We start from the raw sequence: 20,461 nt of genomic DNA, 5'->3' as shown, positions 1-20,461 counted from the left end.
ATGCTGAAGTGAGGATGGTCTATTTTTATTAGACATTAACGGTGTTAGCTCTGAGGTATGTTGGAAAAATACATGCTTGTTTCCTTTGTATATGAATTGAAAAGTCTGCTCTAGTTCTTAAGTTTCATACTTGGCCAGAGATTCAGTTATTGGTGAAACTTTGCATCAGCAAAACTTCTTATTCTTTAGCAAGGTTTTTATTATTAGAATTAAGGCTATAATTACAATTCTTGAGTGGCAGTTTTGTTAAGATTGTAACCTACTGCAGATAGTAAAAATCTTGCTTCTCCTTAAGCTGCCTATTTGGATGGGTGGCTTACAGTAAATCTTTTTTTGTTTCTCTTCTTGGTTTTAGACAGAGGTAACTTTTTTTCTTTCGTGATCAGACATAAGCATAACATTTCTTTCTCTTACAGGTTAATATTTACCGCTTAGTTACAAAGGGGACCGTGGAGGAGGAGATCATAGAACGGGCCAAAAAGAAGATGGTATTGGACCATCTGGTGATTCAGCGCATGGATACAACTGGCCGAACGGTCCTGGAGAACAACTCGGGCAGGTCCAAGTAAGTGCCAGAAAGAAGGGGGAAGTGGACAGAGTTAAACTGATTTTATACCAACATTTGATAGAGTTATCATTCTAATAGGATTCTCTACAACTCTCATTATCCATTAATTACCTAGAAATAGCCAGGCCAAGACCACAGGAAGGCGGCGTTTTCATTTTGTTTTCCGTGCTTCTTTTTTCTTTATCCTTCGTTTGCCTCTCATCCTTCTGCATGTGCGCTGTCCCTCTCTCTCTCTTGCTCCTGTTCCCTGCCCTTCACTTCTGGCTCTACATGTGCCATGACACAGCAGCAATGGCAGCTGTATGCTCCCCTGTTAGGCCTTCAGCCCTGCACAGCGTTGCCTTGGACATGTCACCCATAGGGATCCACCACACTGAGCTGGCAGCTGTTTTCTTACTGTTGGTAAAAATGTTTGTGTGGAGGTTGTTGTTTTTCCGGTGGGAAGTTGGCTTTATTTGGAAGCACAACTACATCTATAGAGTTTACATTTTAACCAAACTGTTGAGTGCCTTCTGTGCAGTCTTGCAGCTGAACCAAATGAGCCCTTCCTCAAAAAAATATTTCCAGGTAATTTCTTATTCAAGAGGAACCTAGGTGGGAGAAGCTTGGTTCTTTGATTTTGAGGTGAAAAGACTGAAAATTCCTTGTGAATGCTAACTTTCTGAGTCAAAGGACAAAGAGAAAAAAACTCTCCTTTTTCATGTTGTTAATTATCCTTCTTGCTTAACCATGTAATAGATGAACCGCCAGAAAAATAATTGATTTCCTAGTCTTCTACTAGGTTAGGCTTACCGACATAGACTCACCTTGTGGGCTGAAAAACACGTATTTGAGAGATCTTTTTTATTGGGGCAGAATTTATATTTTCACCAGTTAATTTGATCGTTTTAAGAAGGATAGCTGTTCTATAATAGAACTCCATAAAGGTCATTTGACATTCCTAAGCAATTACAACGACATTTTACTTCTATAGCTCGAATCCTTTTAATAAAGAAGAGCTGACAGCTATTTTGAAGTTTGGAGCAGAGGATCTCTTCAAAGAACTTGAAGGGGAGGAGTCAGAGCCTCAGGTAATCAACAGTGAGGAAAAAGTTTTTTGACAAGTATCATCTGTGAGAGTCTTTTTCTGAAAGCAGATTCTGAGTCTGTTCAGAGGCCTTTACAAACAAATAGTAATTACCTAAAAGGGCATAGTTTCTCTCTTTTTTAATAGAGCTCAAAGCTCTTATTAACAGAATAGGAAAGAATGAGAAAAGCATTTGAGGATTTTGTCTTAGTCTTCTTTACTCCAGTTTTTTTTTGCTTGTAATGTCTGAAGTTTTGCCTTGTCATTTAAATAAATACGGGTTTGAAGCATTAGATATAGAGGATATAAACCCAAGTACTGTAAAAGTAAATGGAATATCAAAAAGGAGATTTGTTTATTTGAACCAACAATTTTCAGAAAATGCTGATCACTGTTGCCTTTTTATCATACTTGTATTGCTTGAATTCCTTTAGGAAATGGATATAGATGAAATTTTGCGCTTGGCTGAAACTAGAGAGAACGAAGTATCAACAAGTGCGACAGATGAACTTCTGTCACAGTTTAAGGTACACAAGTCAGTGTGAGAGAAAGTCCTCCGCATTGGTTCATTAACTAATAACAACTAATGTCTGTGGGAACTTGCTGTGTGCAAGGCTCTCTACTTTTTCCTTTACCTAAATTGATTCATATCTTCAGTATCATTCTCTTGAGTTAAGTATGTTGTGAGTATAGGCTGAGTCTTTCTGTGAGGGTAAGCACTCAAGTGGTCCATCCTGCCCAGAGTCAGTGGTAGAGAACATGAAGGTGGTGAAGAAGGCTGAGAATGTGCATCAGTGGGTTAGGTGGAGAGCCAGGTTGTGTGGAGCTCTGGGATGTGTAGTGGGAATGTGGGAGACATTAGTAGTTAGATGACAAAGGGAGTAAAGGTACAAAAAGAGAAAGTGATAGAATGCTCAATGACTTGGTGAGATTTTTTTTTAAGGTGGTGATTAAGGGTGGTAGTCAAATTAAGCAAAACAAAATTAAATGAGGTCAGGACTAAGTGCAGAAGCCAAGCACCGGATGAATAGGAGGTGGCAGTATTGAATGTAGACATTTAAAAGCTTATGAAGAGTACAGTGAAGGTAATTTATGAGGATAGAAGGGTAGAGCAAGGCAATGTTTTTGAAAGGTGTTCATGTCCCTGTGTTGAGAAAAGAATTTGAGAATAAGGAGATACTGAAGGTTCTAAGAAAAGAAGGAAAATTTGGTGGCACATTACCTTAGAGATTGGAAGGGATATAATCAAAAGGACAAATGAAGGAGTTGGCCTTTGGAAGAAAAAGGAAATTATACTTTAGGCAGCAAGAGGGGAAAGAAGATGTGGGAGTTCCAGTTGGTGACTTAATTACCAGGAAAGTAAGTGAGGTGTCTGCTGAGAAATGGAAATGATTTGGGATAACTGTTAGTGGGGCGAGGAGTTGCAGAAAAGAGCTTGATAGGGAGTGAGCTGAATTTAGATGGTAGGGCTTTACATTGGAGCCAGTCATCAGGGTCATATGACTTTGTCCAGTGATACTTGAGGTCAGAGAAATTGGACCAGTTGGTGATACCAAGGTGGAAGATTGGCTTTGGGAGGCATAGGAGAGTAAAAAAATTTGGTTTCCCAGATTAGTGGTGAGAACTTGGTTGGAAGGATTGACCATGGGTTGGTTCCATGCAGGTTAGAAAAGTAGAGGAGCCCTGAAGGTTTCAGTGATGGTTAAAACATGGTAGAACCTTCAGGGTTGAGGGAGAAATGAGCAGGTGAAGTGTTCGGAAGGAAGCAGTATTACGTGGTGAGATCCAAGGCGGGCCACAGACAGAGGTTGTCTCAGTGGAAGAACAGTGAAGGAATCGAGTGGATCAGAGAGCTCCAGAATCAGAGTAAATGTGTCTGAAGATGAAGGTGAATCTACTGTTTCAGCTGGATTCCACTTCTGTGACTACTGTTCCTTTCTTAAACAGAAGTAATCATCATAATGGTATCTTGGTTAGAATATTTATTGTGTGATTATTTAGATATAAAAATTTACATGTATTATTGGTTCATCAAAAGTGGTCAGCACATTACTGGTGACTCTTGACTTTCTTAAGCCCTTTGGCTATTATGAGTCAACACCTGGTCAAGTGGTTTGATCGATGGTAGAAGTCTGCTTGCTCTAGTGGCTCTATTTTTGGAGTGCTTCAGAGTTGAATTGATTTTATTTTTCCTGATAATCTTTTATTAGGAGTATTAACATCATGTGATAGCGCAGCACACATTTTTTTAGATAACTTAAGGTTACCATTTTCTTAAGTAATAATAACCAATACTTGTGTAACTTTTACTGTGTATACTTCAAGCATTGTTTTAAGTATTTTACATATATTAACTGCTTTGGTCCTTAAAACAATCTTATGATGAACCAGGTATTAGTTCATTTATAGATGAGGAAACTGAGAACAGAGAGGCTAATTAGATTTTCTAAGGTCACAGAGATGTAGAGTTGTGATTATATCCTGTCCTCTGACCACTATGCACCCTTGGAAAAGTTAAATTCCCAACTGGGTGAATCACCAGCATATATATGTATTTGTGTCAATTTAATATCATTTTCATCTGGCTCTTTTAAAAGTCAGATCTAAAGTAATTACAGACAGTACTTAATTTAAGAGATTGGTTAACCCGATGATTCTTATAAAACAGGAAAATGTTAAATTTTCAATCTAAGAAATTTACATCTCTTGTTTTGTCTTGGAATTTATTTAACAAATATGATTGTGAAGATCATGATACCCATGTTGGAAGTTAGAGTTAATTTATGATTTTGTTCATAAGACATAAAGTTCTGACTTCACTGTCAGCTGCAGGTGACTTTGAGGAATGGAACCTCAAATACTCTGCATTTCATCATAGTCTTAATGCTGAGGTGGTAAGGAATAAAGAGAATATGGGGCCCAGGCCTGGGCATGCCTACTATGCTCAGAGGCTGGGCCAACGCTGGTGTGTGTTTCAGTGTAGCCATAATCTTCAAAATGTATACATTTAGATGATTTTTTTTCCTGGGATACACATATTATTTCAGTACAAATAGATAACATATTAAATATTTGATGTGATATAAACGGAATATTCTTTCAGGTTTGTTTGAGTTTTTTGTGTTTTACATTCTCATTTTCATTCCTAAGACTAAAGTGCACTTTTAAGTATATGAAATCATTACATACTTTTAGCTTTTATACTTCTGATGAAAATGAATAAGGTAATTAGTTGGCTAGATGATAGCTGGTGCTTTGTGTTTCTGTGTTGTTTGACATGAGCTCTATTCAGTAACAATTTACAACTTATAAAACTGTTAATGGATTGGTATTAGGTGTTCAGCATTTTATAATCTAAACAAATCTAAGTTTTCCACTTAGAATCATGTTTATTGAAAAATGTGTATGATTTAACAACAAATCTTTCACTAGAACTTTTACAAGACAATTCATGTCTGTATGTGTTTACCTACTTTTCAGTAAAATTTCTGATGAACTTGAAGGTTTGGCAAGTGGATTTTGAGAGGGTAAAGGGAAGATTAGTAGAAAATCGATTACCTGATTATGTAATATCACAGAGTTCTTATATTTATAGCCTCTAACTTAGATTAAAAATACTGGTTGAGTTGGTAGTTTAGTAGATGGTGTTTGGGAAATAGGGAAATGACAGTCAGATACGGGTTGTCCATTTCTTTTAAGGTTGCCAACTTTGCAACAATGGAAGATGAAGAAGAACTAGAAGAGCGTCCTCACAAGGACTGGGATGAGATCATTCCAGAGGAGCAAAGGAGAAAAGTAGAGGAGGAAGAGCGGCAGAAGGAACTGGAAGAAATTTATATGCTGCCTCGAATTAGGAGTTCCACTAAAAAGGTGATCAAGTGAGATGAAAGTTCTTGTGCCATAAAAGCTGTACAAGTGCTGTTCGAAGAAGAAGCCTTGTATCATTGCCTTAACGTGGCGGGCTCCAGGGCAGAGATATTCTGTAGGAAACCTAGCAGATGAAAATAGAAAAACGCACATGGTCCATGAGCACATCTGTGAGACATTTGACCTTTGGCTGTTTGTGTGATGGCTGAATGGGATTTAAGTTGGACAGATTTGCATTTTGCCACTGAGATTAAAACCAATAATCCTAACAATTTGGTTCTAATTGGCAATGCTGTTGTCTTTCAGAAAATCAGACCTTTCTGCCTTTTAAGTTTATTCACTTGGTATAGGTACTTAATAAGAGACAGTATAACTGTAAACAAAGTACATGGAGAGAATTCATAGTTTACAAAACATCACAGGTGCTATTTGATTTTTAAAAAATTTTTTGTATTTTATTATTAAAATATCATTGATATAGAGTCTTATGAAGGTTTCACATGAAAAACAATGTGGTTACTACATTCACCCATATTATCGAGTCCCCCCCCAAACCCCATTGCAGTCACTGTCCATCAGTGTAGTAAGATGCCAGAGTCACTCCTTGTCTTCTCTGTCCTACACTGTCTTCCCCATGACCACTGCCCCCCCACCACACTATAATACTCCTCAATCCCTTTCTCCCTCCCTCCCCACCACCTTCCCCCACCCCTCCTCTTTGGTAACTGCTAGTCCCTTCTTTGAGTTTGTGAGTCTGCTGCTATTTGTTCTTCAGTTTTGCTTCATTGTGCTATTTGATTTTTGCAACAACACTGAAGTAGGTAAAATAAGTGTTATTATCCAGTTTGTTGGAGATAGCAGACTCAGATTTTCCATGATTATAGCAAGTCAGTATTAGCTAATAGCCTCCAGTGATTGACCACTTACTTTTCCAGGTGCTTTTATACCTACTGACTCGTTTAATCCTTATATGAAAGCTCTACATTATAGGAACTGTTATCCCCATTTTACAAACGGAAAACAAAGGCACAGAGAGGTAAAGTAACTTGCCCAAGGAAGAAAACATGAATCTACAATTCAAATATTTTTATTACAGTTCACTTATCATTATGTAACAGTATGTCTCTGGAAGTTGGAGTATCCCAAGCGGATCTTCCTTCATTACATGACAGCTGCCTCCTATTTCATAAAGGAAGATTGACTTGTCTGATGCCATGGGAAGTTCTGGGTACCAGAGTATTCAGATGGGCTTGTCTTAGTCCTTATTAGACCTCTTGAACCTGGCATTTGCTACACTGTGACTTTCCCTTTCCAGGCTCAGACAAATGACAGTGACTCTGACACTGAGTCTAAGAGGCAGGCGCAGAGGTCCTCTGCCTCTGAAAGCGAGACCGATGACTCTGATGATGACAAGAAGCCAAAGCGCAGAGGGCGCCCCCGAAGTGTGCGGAAGGACCTCGTAGAGGGATTTACTGATGCGGAAATCCGAAGGTTGGTGGAGGCTCTGCTCTCTCTTGGGCTCTGTGGAAGGGCCTGCCGTGAGCCTCTTGCTGATTGGATTCCTGGCATTTCTGAGGGTGGGTGGAGGGCTAATACCTGTAGGGAAGGTGAGAGATCGAGTCCTACCCCTAGTCTCCAGGATGAATCTTCCTTGTCATGTTTTCCTCAGTTGAGCTCTGTTGTTTGTTGCTTTTTTTTGGTTTCCTTCCTGATCTCTGATTATTCTGAGCATTTTCACAAAGCCCCACTGAGAAAAAAGAGACAATTGGAGGTGAATTTGTGAGGAAACTTTTTGTTGTTTTTATTCAAGATTAGGAATACATGGCATGCATACACACATATATATGTACATATGTATCTACATGTAAAAGAAATACTGTTGAGTATAAAAAATTAAGTGTTACAGATAAGCCTACTTCACACCCCCATCTCCCCAGTCTGCTTCCCATCAGTGTGGGTGCCGACGCCAGTGTGATGGTTGTTTGGTTTTTTAGTAGTATAAACAATATAATGTTCTGCGGCTTGCTTTATTTCACTAGTAATCAATTTTAGACATCTTCCTATGTCACTACTTACTGCACATTTGTTGGTGGCTGATTTACATTTCTCTGTCCTCCAGAAAAAGAGATCTAAAATTGCTACTTCTAAAGCCATTTTTTCGTGATATTTTTTAAACCAAATCTTTAAAAAGACCGAACAAAATAGAAAGTATGAAGATAGCTTTATGGTCCAATCTATATTAAACAGGGTGTTAAATCAGATAGCCCTTTTAGGTAAATATATTTGAAACACTTTCCCCTAAATGTTATACTACTTCTTCTTTCTTTGTTTAATTTATTATGGAAAAATATAAATATATACAGGCATTGACAGAATAGAATATATACCATCTCCCCAATACTTATGTTATGGTCTTAAGCATTTTAGATTTGTAGTCAGTCTAGTATGCATACCCTACTTCCTCTTGCCTCCTACTGTCAGTGTAATTTTGAGAAGAATGTGTATCTGCTGTAGTTGGGCAGAGTGTTCTGCACCTGTTGTCTGTTTGGCGTAGTGTTGTTCAAGTTTCCGTTTCCTTATTTTTCTGCCTGGTTCTATCCATTATTGAAAATAGGATGTTGCAGTCTCTAACTATTGTTGGAATGTCTATTTCTCCCTTCAGTTGTCAGTTTTTGCTTTATGTATTTTGGGGTTCTTGTTAGGTACATATATTTTATAATTTATATATCTTCTGATGGATAGGCCCCTTTAGTACCATAAAATGTCCTTTTTTTGTCTTCATTTAAAAAAATCTGATCTTAATATAGCTATTCCACCTCTCTTTTGGATATTGCATACATGGTGTTTTTTTCTATCTTTTTTATTTCCATATATCTGTGTCTTTGAATTCATCTTATTTCTCTTATAGGCAGTATATCATATCATTAAAAAAAAATCCATTCTGTCCGTCTCTTTCTTTTGATTGGAGTCTTTAATCCATTTACATTTCATGCAATACTGATTAAAATTATGTTTTCACTTAACTGTGTTTTCTATATGTCTTACATATTTTGTTCCTGTATTTTCCCTTACTGCTTTCTTTTGTGTTACATAGATATTTTTTAGTGTCCATTTAAATTTCCTTGTTCTCGTTTCTTTGTTTCCCATAATTTTTCCATATAATTTCTTTCATTAATTTTTAAAGTTATTTTCTTAGTGGTGCCTTGGAGATTATAATTTAGTATCCAGTTTGGATTAATACCAACTTAATTTCAATGGGATATTAAAATTGTATTCCAACATATTCCATTCCTGCCCCCTCTTTTGTGCTATTAGTATGTCAAATTTTATCTTTGTAAGCCCATTAACACAGCTTTACAATTATTGTTTATGCATTTGTTAAAAATCAGATAGGAGAATGAAGGAGTTATAAACAAAAATACATTTATACTATCTTATATTTACTTACTCAGTTATCCTGAAGCTGTTACTTCTTCATGTGGATTTGAGTTACTGTTTGGTGTCCTTGTGTTTCTACCTGAAGGACTCCTCAGTATTTCTTTTAGGGCAGGTCTGCTAGCAACAAAGTCTCTATTTTTGTTCATCTGGAAATGTCTTAATTCTCCTGTTTGTGAAGGATAGTTTTCATTTTTTTTAAGTCCAAATTTTGGACTTCTTCAGGGATTATTTCCCTTGACTGCTTCCCCCACCCCTTCTCTGTATATGCGCCACACTTTCTTGTTTCTTGTGTTTCCCATAATTTTTTGTTGAAAACTGGGCATCTTACGTAATAGATTTGCAAATCTGAAAACCAGATTCTTCCTGTCAGTCAGTTTGTTGTGTTTACTTGTTTGCTTCTTTAGTAACTTCGCTGGACTAGTTCTGTGAAGTCTATATTCTTTGCCATGTCATTTGAAGTATTTTCTCATTTAACTTAGTGTCAGTTAAGGATTGGACAGAGATTTCCTTAAATGCCTTGAGCCAGGAACCTACCAGTCTTTGCTGAAGGGCTATGTTTGTTGTGGCATGTTTTCAATGCTCTGCAGGCAGTGTACAACTCTGCTTTATCATTCAGTTCCTGCTTGCACAGAGCCTTAAGGCCAGCCAGAGGTGATACATTAATCATTTCTGAGGTCTTTCCTGTGCTTGCTCATAGCTGTGCACATGTACAGTCTGACAGATTCTCAGGAATATGTCAGCTTTTGAAAGCCCCCTATGGGATCAGTTTTTCCTTTTCATCTTTTAGTCAACCTGTTGATATCTCTATCTGGTAATGTTAATGTCAATGTGCACAGCTGTGAGCAAGCACAGGAAAGACCTGTTAAACCTTTGCCTCTAATTGTTTTGACCAATGAGCTGTGGACAGTGCTCCTCACACACAGCCAAATGGAGACAAGCCTGAGAGTGGAGTGCTTCAGGGTGCTATCAGGCAGGTCAAATAGCACTGTTCTCCGAGTAAAGAGTTTGGGGGAGTTCTAAAACCATTGTTTACCCTTCAGGGGCACGCTGCAGCTTTGCACAACTGCTGTAGTTGGAAGGGTGTTGACTTTCAAGGCAGTTGAGGAGCATTGGATTAGAGCAAATTAAAATGACAGAACTCACTGTTCTTACTGAGATTCAGCTGTTTTCTTGAGAGAGTGCTCCTTAGATGGTTGTTAAGACTTTGGTTAATTTCTAGAGTTCCAACAAAGTTGATTTTGACAATTTTTGCCCTTGTTCTTGTTGCCTTTATGGAGAAGCAAATTTTCAGAGGTTCTTAACTCCATCATTGTAGAAATCCTTCTCCTCTCAGTATTATTTTGAAGTAAATCTCAGATATATTATTATGTACATAAAATATTTCAGTATACATTAAGAAGGAGAAATGTTTACTTAGACATATAACACTTTCCTAATCCTTGAATCCATGCTGTTCCTTTAATATTGTTTCTTAGCTATTATCATATTCATATTCATGTTATTCTGTTGCCATGTCCTCTATTTTCATTCCCCCACCCTTACATTGTTACACAATATCTCTCCTTACAATGTTACCTAACCAGATGATTTTAATAATTTGGCATGTTATAGTGATGCCTATTGATGTATCATGGACATCTTGCTTTTTAGAAATTGTTGGTGGTTAGCTTACCAGTTTCAAAGACATTCAACAGTGGTTCATTTAGTGGCAGTTGCAAGGTTTGGGCCCAATCCATTTTTGACATTGTGCATGGCTCATATTTCATCATACGATATGTCTGCATTAACATAGCTAAAGTCTGTTTTTTAAATGTGTTTTGTTGATATATTCATAGGTTCATCAAGGCATATAAGAAGTTTGGTCTCCCTCTTGAACGGTAAGCTCCTTAGACATCTTTTTTTCACTTTTATTATACATTGTCATTTTTTTGGCACTGTTACTTACCCATTTAATACTAATGCTGGGGACAATTTTTTTCCCGGAAAAATTCTTTTACAAATATTTATTTATTGTTGGATTGTGCATGTCCCTTTGTGGGGAGGGATGACAAAGAAGACTGACTATACAGAGATTTTACCTGAATGGGATATGAAGAAGTACATTCCAGATTATAGTACAGAGAACAAATGTCCAGATAATTCCGTTTGAGAAATGTGTAGTTAGTCTGCATTCTAGTTCTTAGATTTAGTAATGTCAAAGATAAAAGACTCTTTGTGATTTTATAGTCTTCTACTTTTTAAAGGATTAATTGTCGCTAGGTTTAACTGCAAAAAGCTTTAACACCTTGTCAGTAGTAACTTTCGAAGGGTCATTACTATTTTACAATCATTTAGAAAATCAATTCAGAAGTTGGATTTTTAACAAAAGACTATTTCATCTAGTTTAGTGTTTTGTACAAAATTAGCAATATATCCTCTAAATAATAGTACTGACTTAAAGGAGGTACCAGGTTCCTTTCTCTTACTCCTGAATTTCTGGAGCAGATGAAAATGACAAGCCTCTGTGCTTTGTTCCGTCCTCTCCACTTGGGGATGAAGTAGTGATGTGTCGCAGTAGCAACCTTGAAACTGAGAAAGGTGTATCTTTCCAGGACTTGCTGACCCCCCAGGATAGAATGCCTTTAAGCCACTTACCATCAACACCAACAGGGTCTGGCACCTTTTGACAGCCTGATTTTTAGAAATTAACATATGCACGTGCTCCATATGACTTGGAGATAAATGAAACATATTGTAGAAGAAACTAACTTGCTTCTAAGAATATTGCAGTGAATTCAGGTAGGCTGGAGAGAGGAAGCTGAGCGAGCGCAGTAGTGCTAAGGCTTTCTGGCACTTCACCTGCAGTTACCGGACAGCCCGTTTGCTTAGTAAAGAAAGCTGGCCCCTGTTGCCTCTGGCTTTTGAGGTTACTTTTTTTTTTGTGGACTGTTTCCAAGGCACAGTTCTTTATGGTGAAAATGAGTAAGTCAGCTCTCAGTCACTGTTGGAGGGTTTTTGTCGGAACCTTGCATGATCAATACAGGAGTATATAAAAAAGTGTGCAGGAGCAAGCTTATACGAGACCAGGTGGTAATCTCGTGTGACATTAGAGAAGTGGGCCCTGGGCCCTGAAGTGTCCCCATATTTGTCCTTCCTCAGGCTGGAGTGCATAGCACGTGATGCCGAGCTGGTAGATAAGTCTGTAGCAGATCTGAAGCGCCTGGGTGAACTGATTCACAACAGCTGTGTTTCAGCAATGCAGGAATATGAAGACCAGCTGAAAGAAAATGCCAGCGAGGGTAAGTCAACAAGTCTTCTTCCTTCAGTGATTCTCCTGAACTTGGCACTTGCCGGCTGAGATTTCTGCTAAAGCTGCTAATGGGCTTTTTTTTCTTTTTTTTTTAAAGAATAACAGGCTCATATCATGCATCCCTAATCCTGTGAGGTGTGTAATCTGACCAGCCTTTATGTGAGCTAAAAACATAGTGTTTTTAAAACTGAACAACTCACAAATGAACTTTATTTTCAGGAGGTAGACAGTAATGAACAAGATGGACACGTTCTTTTTATGTTGCTTAGAAAGTTTAAATTGGTTTGAATGCTATAAAGACCCAAGTGGCAAAGCTGAGTAGACACATCTGTCTTTTGGCTACAAGTGAGATAGACCCACAAGCATTAGTGATTATCTTGGATGTACATATACATATTGTGTTGTGACAAAGTTAAAGGCATTTGGAGAACTAATTGGAATAAATAAAATGTTGGATGAATATTGTAAATGTTTTTGTAACAGTGAGATTTTCATGGCACTTGAATTTGTTATATTTGGAGTTGACCTATAGTGTGTTTTCTCTAGACACCAGAAAGTGTTCTTGTCTGTCCTTCAAAGCAGAAGGCATTGGGAGGCTTGTGAGGAAAGAGCTCTGAAGTGTGACTGTTAAAAGGACAATGTCATGGTTGAACCTGATAGGGCAAGGGAGTGCTATCTTTCTGGGTCACTGGGCTGTGTGGTGGATCTGTGCCATTTCCCCCCTCCTTTGGTCACCCTCCACTGTGATAGCCACGGCTCCCAGGAGGCTGTGGTTAAGTGTTCAGCCATGGATGCAGCCAGTTTACCTGGAATCTGGCTCTGCCATTTAAGTACAAGACCCAATAGAAATCATCCTTTTAGTGGTCTCATTTGCAAAATGGAGTACTAGTCTTGAAAAGTGTTTGGATGGTGCCTGAGTAATTTTATACATTTAGGTGCTTAACATGGCATGCGCCTTGCAGTGTTAGCTATTTAAGTAAAGAGGTATTTGTGCATTGAAAATTTAAGGATATTATTGGAGGTAGAATTTAAAAACATCTTAAATACAGTCCAAGTTGCTTTAATGCATTTTCATTTTTTGTAATAAAAGAAACTTAAGTAACTTAAGCAGTTTGGACAATGATCTGAATATGTGCTTTTATAGCATCCAAATATACCCAAAAGTAAACCTCAAGCTTACAGAGTCTCTTTTCATTACAATTGCTTTGAATAAGCATTATATTCTCACGGCTCAAAAATGAGAAACAGGTGTCCCTATTTCTTGTCTCTAGAAACATAAGAATATGTATATACAAAAATGAATAATATTTTTCTCCCTTCTAACACAAATGGTAGTGTAGCCTGCACACTGTTCTGTCCCTTGCCTTTTCTGTGTCATGGTGTATTTTGGAGTCATTCCTTGTAACAGTCCCCCCTCCCATATCCCTCTTTGTTCTGCATGTTCACCGTTGCTTTGATTGTGTCCTCCTGGCATTGCTTGTTTCCCATACCTGCATTTCCTGTGAATTAGTATTTGTTAGCATATTCTGAGTCCAGCTGACATTTCCAATTCAAATGAAAGATTGTTGGTATCTCTTTTCTTAAACTGATCAGTTTTGTTCCTGAAAATGTAGGCATAATTATGTATTTGTCTTATCTATGTCATACATGGGGGGATATCAATACCATTCTTATTATTAACTGTAAGATGATTTAATATAAAGCTTGAGTTCTTTGCTTTTCTTTTTGTTCTTAGAATACATCCTACTAGTGATGAGCAGTCAAAATACTGTTTTAAAATTATGAAGTTATTTTCTCTTTGTGGTTATGCCACAACTTAATATGTAGTATAGTCATTTTCATTTATTTTCAAATTATAGAGATTACTTTTCTCCTTTTAATTTAACTTTCTCTTTCTAGTTATGTAAAACATTTGCATGGTCCAAATTCAAAACTATGAAACAAAGTACATTTAGAAAATCTTGCTTTTTCATGTCAGTGTTCCAGTCTTGTTTTCTTCCTCTCCTATAGGTAACCATTTCTATTAGTTTTGCATTTATCTTTCCATTCTTTCTTCCTAACAGTGTGTATGTCCCCTCTTGTATAGAAGAAGGTACTCTATATTCTGTTCTGTATCTACTTATTTTCACATATGGAGATCACTCCGTATCATGATGTAGAGACCATCTCTCCTTCCTTTTACAATTGCAGTGTTCCACTTTGTAGATAGATTGACTCAAGACTTTATTGTTCCCTAGTAATGAATACCTGGGTTGTTTTTGATCTTTTGCCATTATATAGCCAGGCAATGACTAAATTGTCTGATGAATATACTATTTCATATCTCTGCCAGCATATCTTTTTTTTTTTCAGTGGTAAGATGTACTTTAATATTTTATAAGAAAGAATTCTAAGTTTTTTTTTTTGTTTTTGAGAGGGCATCTCTCATATTTATTGATCAAATGGTTGTTAACAACAATAAAATTCTGTATAGGGGACTCAATGCACAATCATTAATCAACCCCAAGCCTAATTCTCAACAGTCTCCAATCTTCTGAAGCATAACGAACAAGTTCTTACATGGTGAACAAATTCTTACATAGTGAATAAGTTCTTACATGATGAACAGTGCAAGGGCAGTCATATCACAGAAACTTTCGGTTTTGATCACACATCATGAACTATGAACAATCAAGTCAGATATGATTATCCATTTGATTTTTATACTTGATTTATATGTGAATCCCACATTTCTCCCATATTTTTTTTTTATTAGAATGCTGAAGTGGTAGGTAGATGCAAGATAAAGGTAGAAAACATAATTTAGTGCTATAAGAGGGCAAATGTAGATGATCAGGTCTGTGCCTATAGACTAAGTATTAATCCAAGCTAGACAAGGGCAACAAAACATCCACGGATGCAGAAGATTTCTCTTAAAACAGGGGGGGTGAGGTTCTAAGCCTCACCTCTGTTGACCCCCCATTTCTCACCTGATGGCCCCTCTGTGACTGTGCCTGTCTTAGGTTGTTTCTCCCTTGAGGAATCTTACCCGTCTCTGGCTAACCAGCCATCTTCTGGGGCCATACAGGGAAATGTAAAGTTGGTAAGTGAGAGAGAACAATATTCTTTGAAAAGGTTAGCTTTTTACTTCTTTGCAGATTTATGCCCTGTGGCTTCTATGCCCAGCATTTGTCTTGAGGTATCTTTACCACTTGGAAGGATTATGATACTCGGTAATTTTCAATATGAGGCATGAATTCTACTAAAGGGTTGTAATTAGGAAGGAAGAAGAAAAGCTATAGAAGTAGCAGATGGAAGAAAACATGGGAAGATTGATTATTTCTTTGACATAACTTCTTGTAGAGTAACATAAGCATGTATAGGTTTTAACAAACTACTAATTAAATTGCACACACACATTAACATAATAGGAATACAGTTACATAACAAAAGCAGACCTACAATTACCAGCCATATCCAGTGAAACCAAGAAAACCAGTTAGGTACCCTAGGCATTTGTGAAAACTTATCAATAATATGGTGGATATTGTCTAACTGAATTTGAATGGTTTGAGAAAAATCAGACATATTAAAACAACACATTCCTGGAAACTGTTCACATCCATATGTTCTTTTAACAATAGATAGTCTACAGTCACATGATTTTGGAGCACTGCAACTTGCACTTCTCCTAATTCTTGGTTGAGTTTCGACAATATAGATCCAGTCAAATTTGTTGTTTTACTGTATACACAGGCCAGCTTAGATATCTTCTTCTTCATTCCAATGGCAAGTCCAGGAAACGGTGGGATGAGTGCAGCTACAACTGCAGCATCGCCTGGATCTTTGTTGAGGTTTTTTGATGATCATCTTCTGGAATGACTCTTCCAGAGGGTGTTGATGTTGGATGTTCTTCTTAACGTATCTTAGTTCGTTTTCTGGGTAGCCAAATTAGGCTTTGATCCTCTGTATAAACATGCCAGCATATCTTTGGGAAAGATTTCTACAAGTGGAACTTCTGGGTCCCAGTGAGGATGCATATGTAATTTTGTTAGATATTGCCAAATTCTCCTCCATTAGTCTGATACCGTTTGCACTGCCACCAGCAATCTATATTGGTACTGTTTACAAGCCTCACAAACAGAATGTATAGTCAAATGTTTAGATTTTTGCTAAATTGATGGGTGGGAACTGGTATCTCATTTTTCCTTTTAATTATCAAGGTTATGCATCTTTTCTGAGGGCCATTTGTGAACTATTCATGTACTTTGCCCATTTTCTATGAACTTTTAGTCTTAATTTGTAGGATCTCCCTTTTTGTTGTGATTTTTCTTTTTACTTTGCTTATGGCATTTTAAGAAAACAAAAAATAAATTCTTATATAGTCAAATTTATCAGTCTATTACTGTATTGTGTTTTGGATTTTGAATCCTTTTGAAACATTATCTCTACTCTTAGGATGTAAAGGAATTCACTGATATTTTTCCCTTGCTTTATTTCATTTACTTTTGTAACTCTGATCCACTTGGGAATTTTTCCTGATGTATCCAGTTTTATTTATCTATTTTGTATATTTTGTATGTCTCAATACATTATTAAAAATGATTCACCTTTTTCCCACTGCCTGATTTTTTAAGAGATACGTTGTCTGTTACGGATGTATTAGTGTCCTGTTAATGGGCATTAAGCTTTCTAATCTTCTGCTCTACAGTGTTGTGGTGAGTCATTTTGTATGTGCTCTATTTTGTACCATACCCTCCTACCAGCATTGAATGAGTATCTGTTTCCTCTCAGTCTCACCAACATGTTTTCAAATTTTTGAGTTTTTGCAACCTGATAGGTTATGAATAGGATGTGTCTATTTAATTTGCATTTCTCTTACCATGAGTGAGGTTGAATATTTTTCACATGTTTAGGAATCATTTGTATTTACTTTTCTGTGAATTATTGCTGTATCCTTTGCCCATTTTTCTGTGGCAGTCCTTTTATTTTACAGATGAGGAAACAGACCCAGAGAGATTAATAGCTATAACAGTGAGAGGGGGAAAGAGAAGGGGTAGTTTGTGCAGATTTGGGATTAAGTCCCAGGTTTCTGATTTTTAGAGAAGTGCCTTTCCTATTTTAACACATTCTGTTCCAGCTCTCATCAGTATTGTTGGGAATGGCATTTGTGTGAAATTCTGGTGGATTGCATGAGACTCTTTAAATAATTGTATATAATTGTAGTTCCATTTCATTGACTTAAATGTTTCTAAAAAAAGGAATTATTTTCTCAGGCTCTCAGCCATCTTTCCTCTCACAGTCAAGTGGCATCTCATGGATTTCCTTAGACTCTGGTTAGAGTTGACTAGTTTCTTTTTTTTACCTCTATGATGATTTTAATTTCAAACTAGGGCTAGAATAACTTTCCCTGACACCTGTTGTTCATCATTTCAATTTGTATTAACTTGATCTCTTTATTAATAGAGAAGATCATCTTTAAAACACTTGAATTTTTGAACTGTGTGAATGGGATTAGTTAGAAAACAAAAGAAAAAAATTTAAGCATTAAAATTCCTTTGGAATCTTCTTTTGTTAATTTTATTACTTTTAGAAACAAAGTGTAAAACAAACAGGAAGATTAAAATACAATTAAATACCACTGAATTAAAAAAAAATCCTAAATATTAAAAAACGGAATTGTTTATAGAGGGTTTTTAATGAACACTGACTTATTTTTTATGTTGTGCAGATTATATCTTTGAACTAACAATAAGCCAGAGATATGTTTTAAGGGAATAAGTGTTTAGTATTTGCTGAAATATGTTTTCTGTGGAACTTCAGCAAAATCCATTTCACTAATGTGAAATTGGTATTCTTTAGGGAAAGGACCAGGGAAAAAGAGAGGCCCAACAATCAAGATATCTGGGGTTCAGGTCAATGTGAAATCTATTATTCAACACGAGGAAGAGTTTGAGATGCTGCATAAATCTATCCCTGTGGACCCTGAAGAAAAAAAAAAGTGAGTGTATTCTGTGCATGTGCGTGGGTAGTTGTGCTGTAAGAAAGTAGATTTGAAGTTATAGTGATGTGTAGTCATGTAGTGATTTCATTGTCTTTTCTTCAGCCTGTCAGAATACTTTGTCCATAATTAATTTGTGTTCATTTCCAAATCAAAAAGTCCCCTCCACTGATGTCCCTCTGCTTTTGAAATCCCTTTAGGTACTGCTTAACCTGTCGTGTCAAAGCTGCACACTTCGATGTAGAGTGGGGAGTGGAGGATGATTCTCGCCTATTGCTGGGCATTTATGAACATGGCTATGGGAACTGGGAGTTAATTAAAACGGATCCAGAGCTCAAGTTAACTGACAAAGTAAGTATCTCTGTGATGTTGGAGATTCCTTGGAGGATCTGTTATATAATATTTTTATACTGATTACTTATTTTTAACTCTTTTCTGGGAGGTGGGGGACCAAACTGGAGAGTAGTACAATGGTAAATTCCTGGGATTTCTTTAATTTTTTTTATATTTGGAAATGTTACCATCTTCATTAGACTGTGGCACTGTTGCATAGATGAAGATCATAGCCAGGTGAAATTTTGGGGAAATTATAGGAAAAATCTTAAAATTCTTACTATACATCAAATCTCATTGCATCAAATACCAGGGTGAGATTATTAATAATAAAAGTATTTCCTGGCCTTTGTTTAAAACTATTTGAAACAACTGTGTTTCCCTTCTACACACAGAGGAAGAATGAGCCACGCCTTGGTATTTTTTGTAATGGAATTAAACATTGGCTGTACTTCTCCCACAAAATTGAGCCTCCCAGTATGTCTGTTGCAAATCAGGCTACCAAACAGTAAGGCCGTGCTCAGAGCTGTGAGCAGGGAAAGCTGACCGGCTCCGATTTCAGTAGGACGCTCTCCATGCTGTGCTCCTGGCAGGGCTTTTCCTGGCACGTCAAACAATGCTCATCCCATGTATGATGTTTTAGGAGGGTGACAGCACCCTGCCATAAGCACTGAGACCAATCAGATCCAGTCTGGCCTGAGAGGTCCAGCTGTTGTAGCAGGGACGGATTGTGTCCCGGCACGGCTCAGTGCTCCCCGGCAATGCTCTAAGAAGCATTTTCAATCTAAAACGAAGCTTTAACCTAGCTCCAGGGATTCCCTGCTCCTGGAAGGAGGAAATCCACGACGGCTGGGATGCTCTAGCAGATGAAGCCAACAAGCCCCTCCTACCTGAGTTGTTCTACCCTGTTAACAGCACAGGTAGGAGCCAGTGGGAGAGCTGGATTTTTCCATCCCATTTTGTAAAATGAGACGGCTCATAAGGGATTTTCAGTGACTGGGAACCATGGACATGAGATAGGACCTCAGGCTTTATCTGTATTTTGGGTGGTTGGGGAGGGAAAGGTCTGCTCAGTTCTGTTGTCTCTGTTTATCGTGATCTACTCTACTAACCGGGATGTGGGTGGTGACGGGTGCTTCTCTTCTTTCCTGTTGAAGATTCTGCCTGTGGAGACGGATAAAAAGCCTCAGGGGAAGCAGCTACAGACCCGAGCCGATTACCTGCTGAAGCTGCTCAGGAAGAGTCTGGAGAAGAAGGGGGCTGTGACAGGTGGGGAGGAGGTGAGTATAGCTTTCCACTGGGTGTCCTTCAGGGGGGCTGCAGCTCCAGCCTTGCAGAGTTAGACAGAAGGGGTGCCCCTCCAGTGGCGCATACAGACCAGTGCCTTCTCATGGGTGCTGCTGTTGAGGGTCCGGTGATGGTAGCTTGGTTGGTAATCACTTAATAACTGGCGTAACCCTCTTGGCAACTTCCTTAGAAGCCTAGACTCCACCAATTTTGCCTTAAAGCAGTCCTCATTTCTCTGCCATACAATTGGTCCAGAAATAGTTGCTCTTTGTGCTGCTGCTTCCTCAGTTTGGGAGCATAGTTCTGGTTACTGTGTGAACACCACTGGGTCTGCCTGTTGGTACAGCGACCTCTGGACTACTTGTAACAATAGGTCCCAGGAATAAACTGGATAATTGGAATCTGCAGTTAATTCAGAAGCTGGATGTCAGTTATGATTGCTTTACTTGCTCAGTGCAAAATACCAACTGAGCTTTAATTCATCTGAGCTTGATTTCCTTTTACTTCCCCAATTTTTCGTTTCAAATTCAGGCCTAGAAAGATGCGAATCATAGTTAGGAGATATCTGTTACATCCGATACCGGCAGCCTTTGTGTGTGTATGTTCCTGAAGAGCACTTAGAGCTGTGCCATC

General features: G+C 37.8%; 1 protein-coding gene across 5 annotated transcripts in view; it reads left to right on the top strand.

Annotated features, from left to right (window-relative positions):
* Positions 1–20,461, top strand: part of CHD2 (chromodomain helicase DNA binding protein 2) — a 147,291-nt gene that overhangs the window by 99,786 nt on the left and 27,044 nt on the right. For all 5 annotated transcript variants that reach the window (XM_036878630.2, XM_057494700.1, XM_057494701.1 and 2 more), the window contains 10 exons: positions 417–565; positions 1,542–1,638; positions 2,069–2,161; positions 5,334–5,504; positions 6,817–6,992; positions 10,775–10,816; positions 12,078–12,217; positions 18,070–18,208; positions 18,409–18,559; positions 19,699–19,821. In XM_036878630.2, coding sequence (XP_036734525.1) covers positions 417–565; positions 1,542–1,638; positions 2,069–2,161; positions 5,334–5,504; positions 6,817–6,992; positions 10,775–10,816; positions 12,078–12,217; positions 18,070–18,208; positions 18,409–18,559; positions 19,699–19,821 — 1,281 coding nt within the window. The remainder of the gene's footprint in view (positions 1–416; positions 566–1,541; positions 1,639–2,068; positions 2,162–5,333; positions 5,505–6,816; positions 6,993–10,774; positions 10,817–12,077; positions 12,218–18,069; positions 18,209–18,408; positions 18,560–19,698; positions 19,822–20,461) is intronic.

Source organism: Manis pentadactyla, chromosome 18 (assembly GCF_030020395.1).
Source record: "Manis pentadactyla isolate mManPen7 chromosome 18, mManPen7.hap1, whole genome shotgun sequence".
NCBI lineage: Eukaryota > Metazoa > Chordata > Mammalia > Pholidota > Manidae > Manis > Manis pentadactyla.
This window is presented reverse-complemented; position numbering and strand designations above follow the sequence as displayed.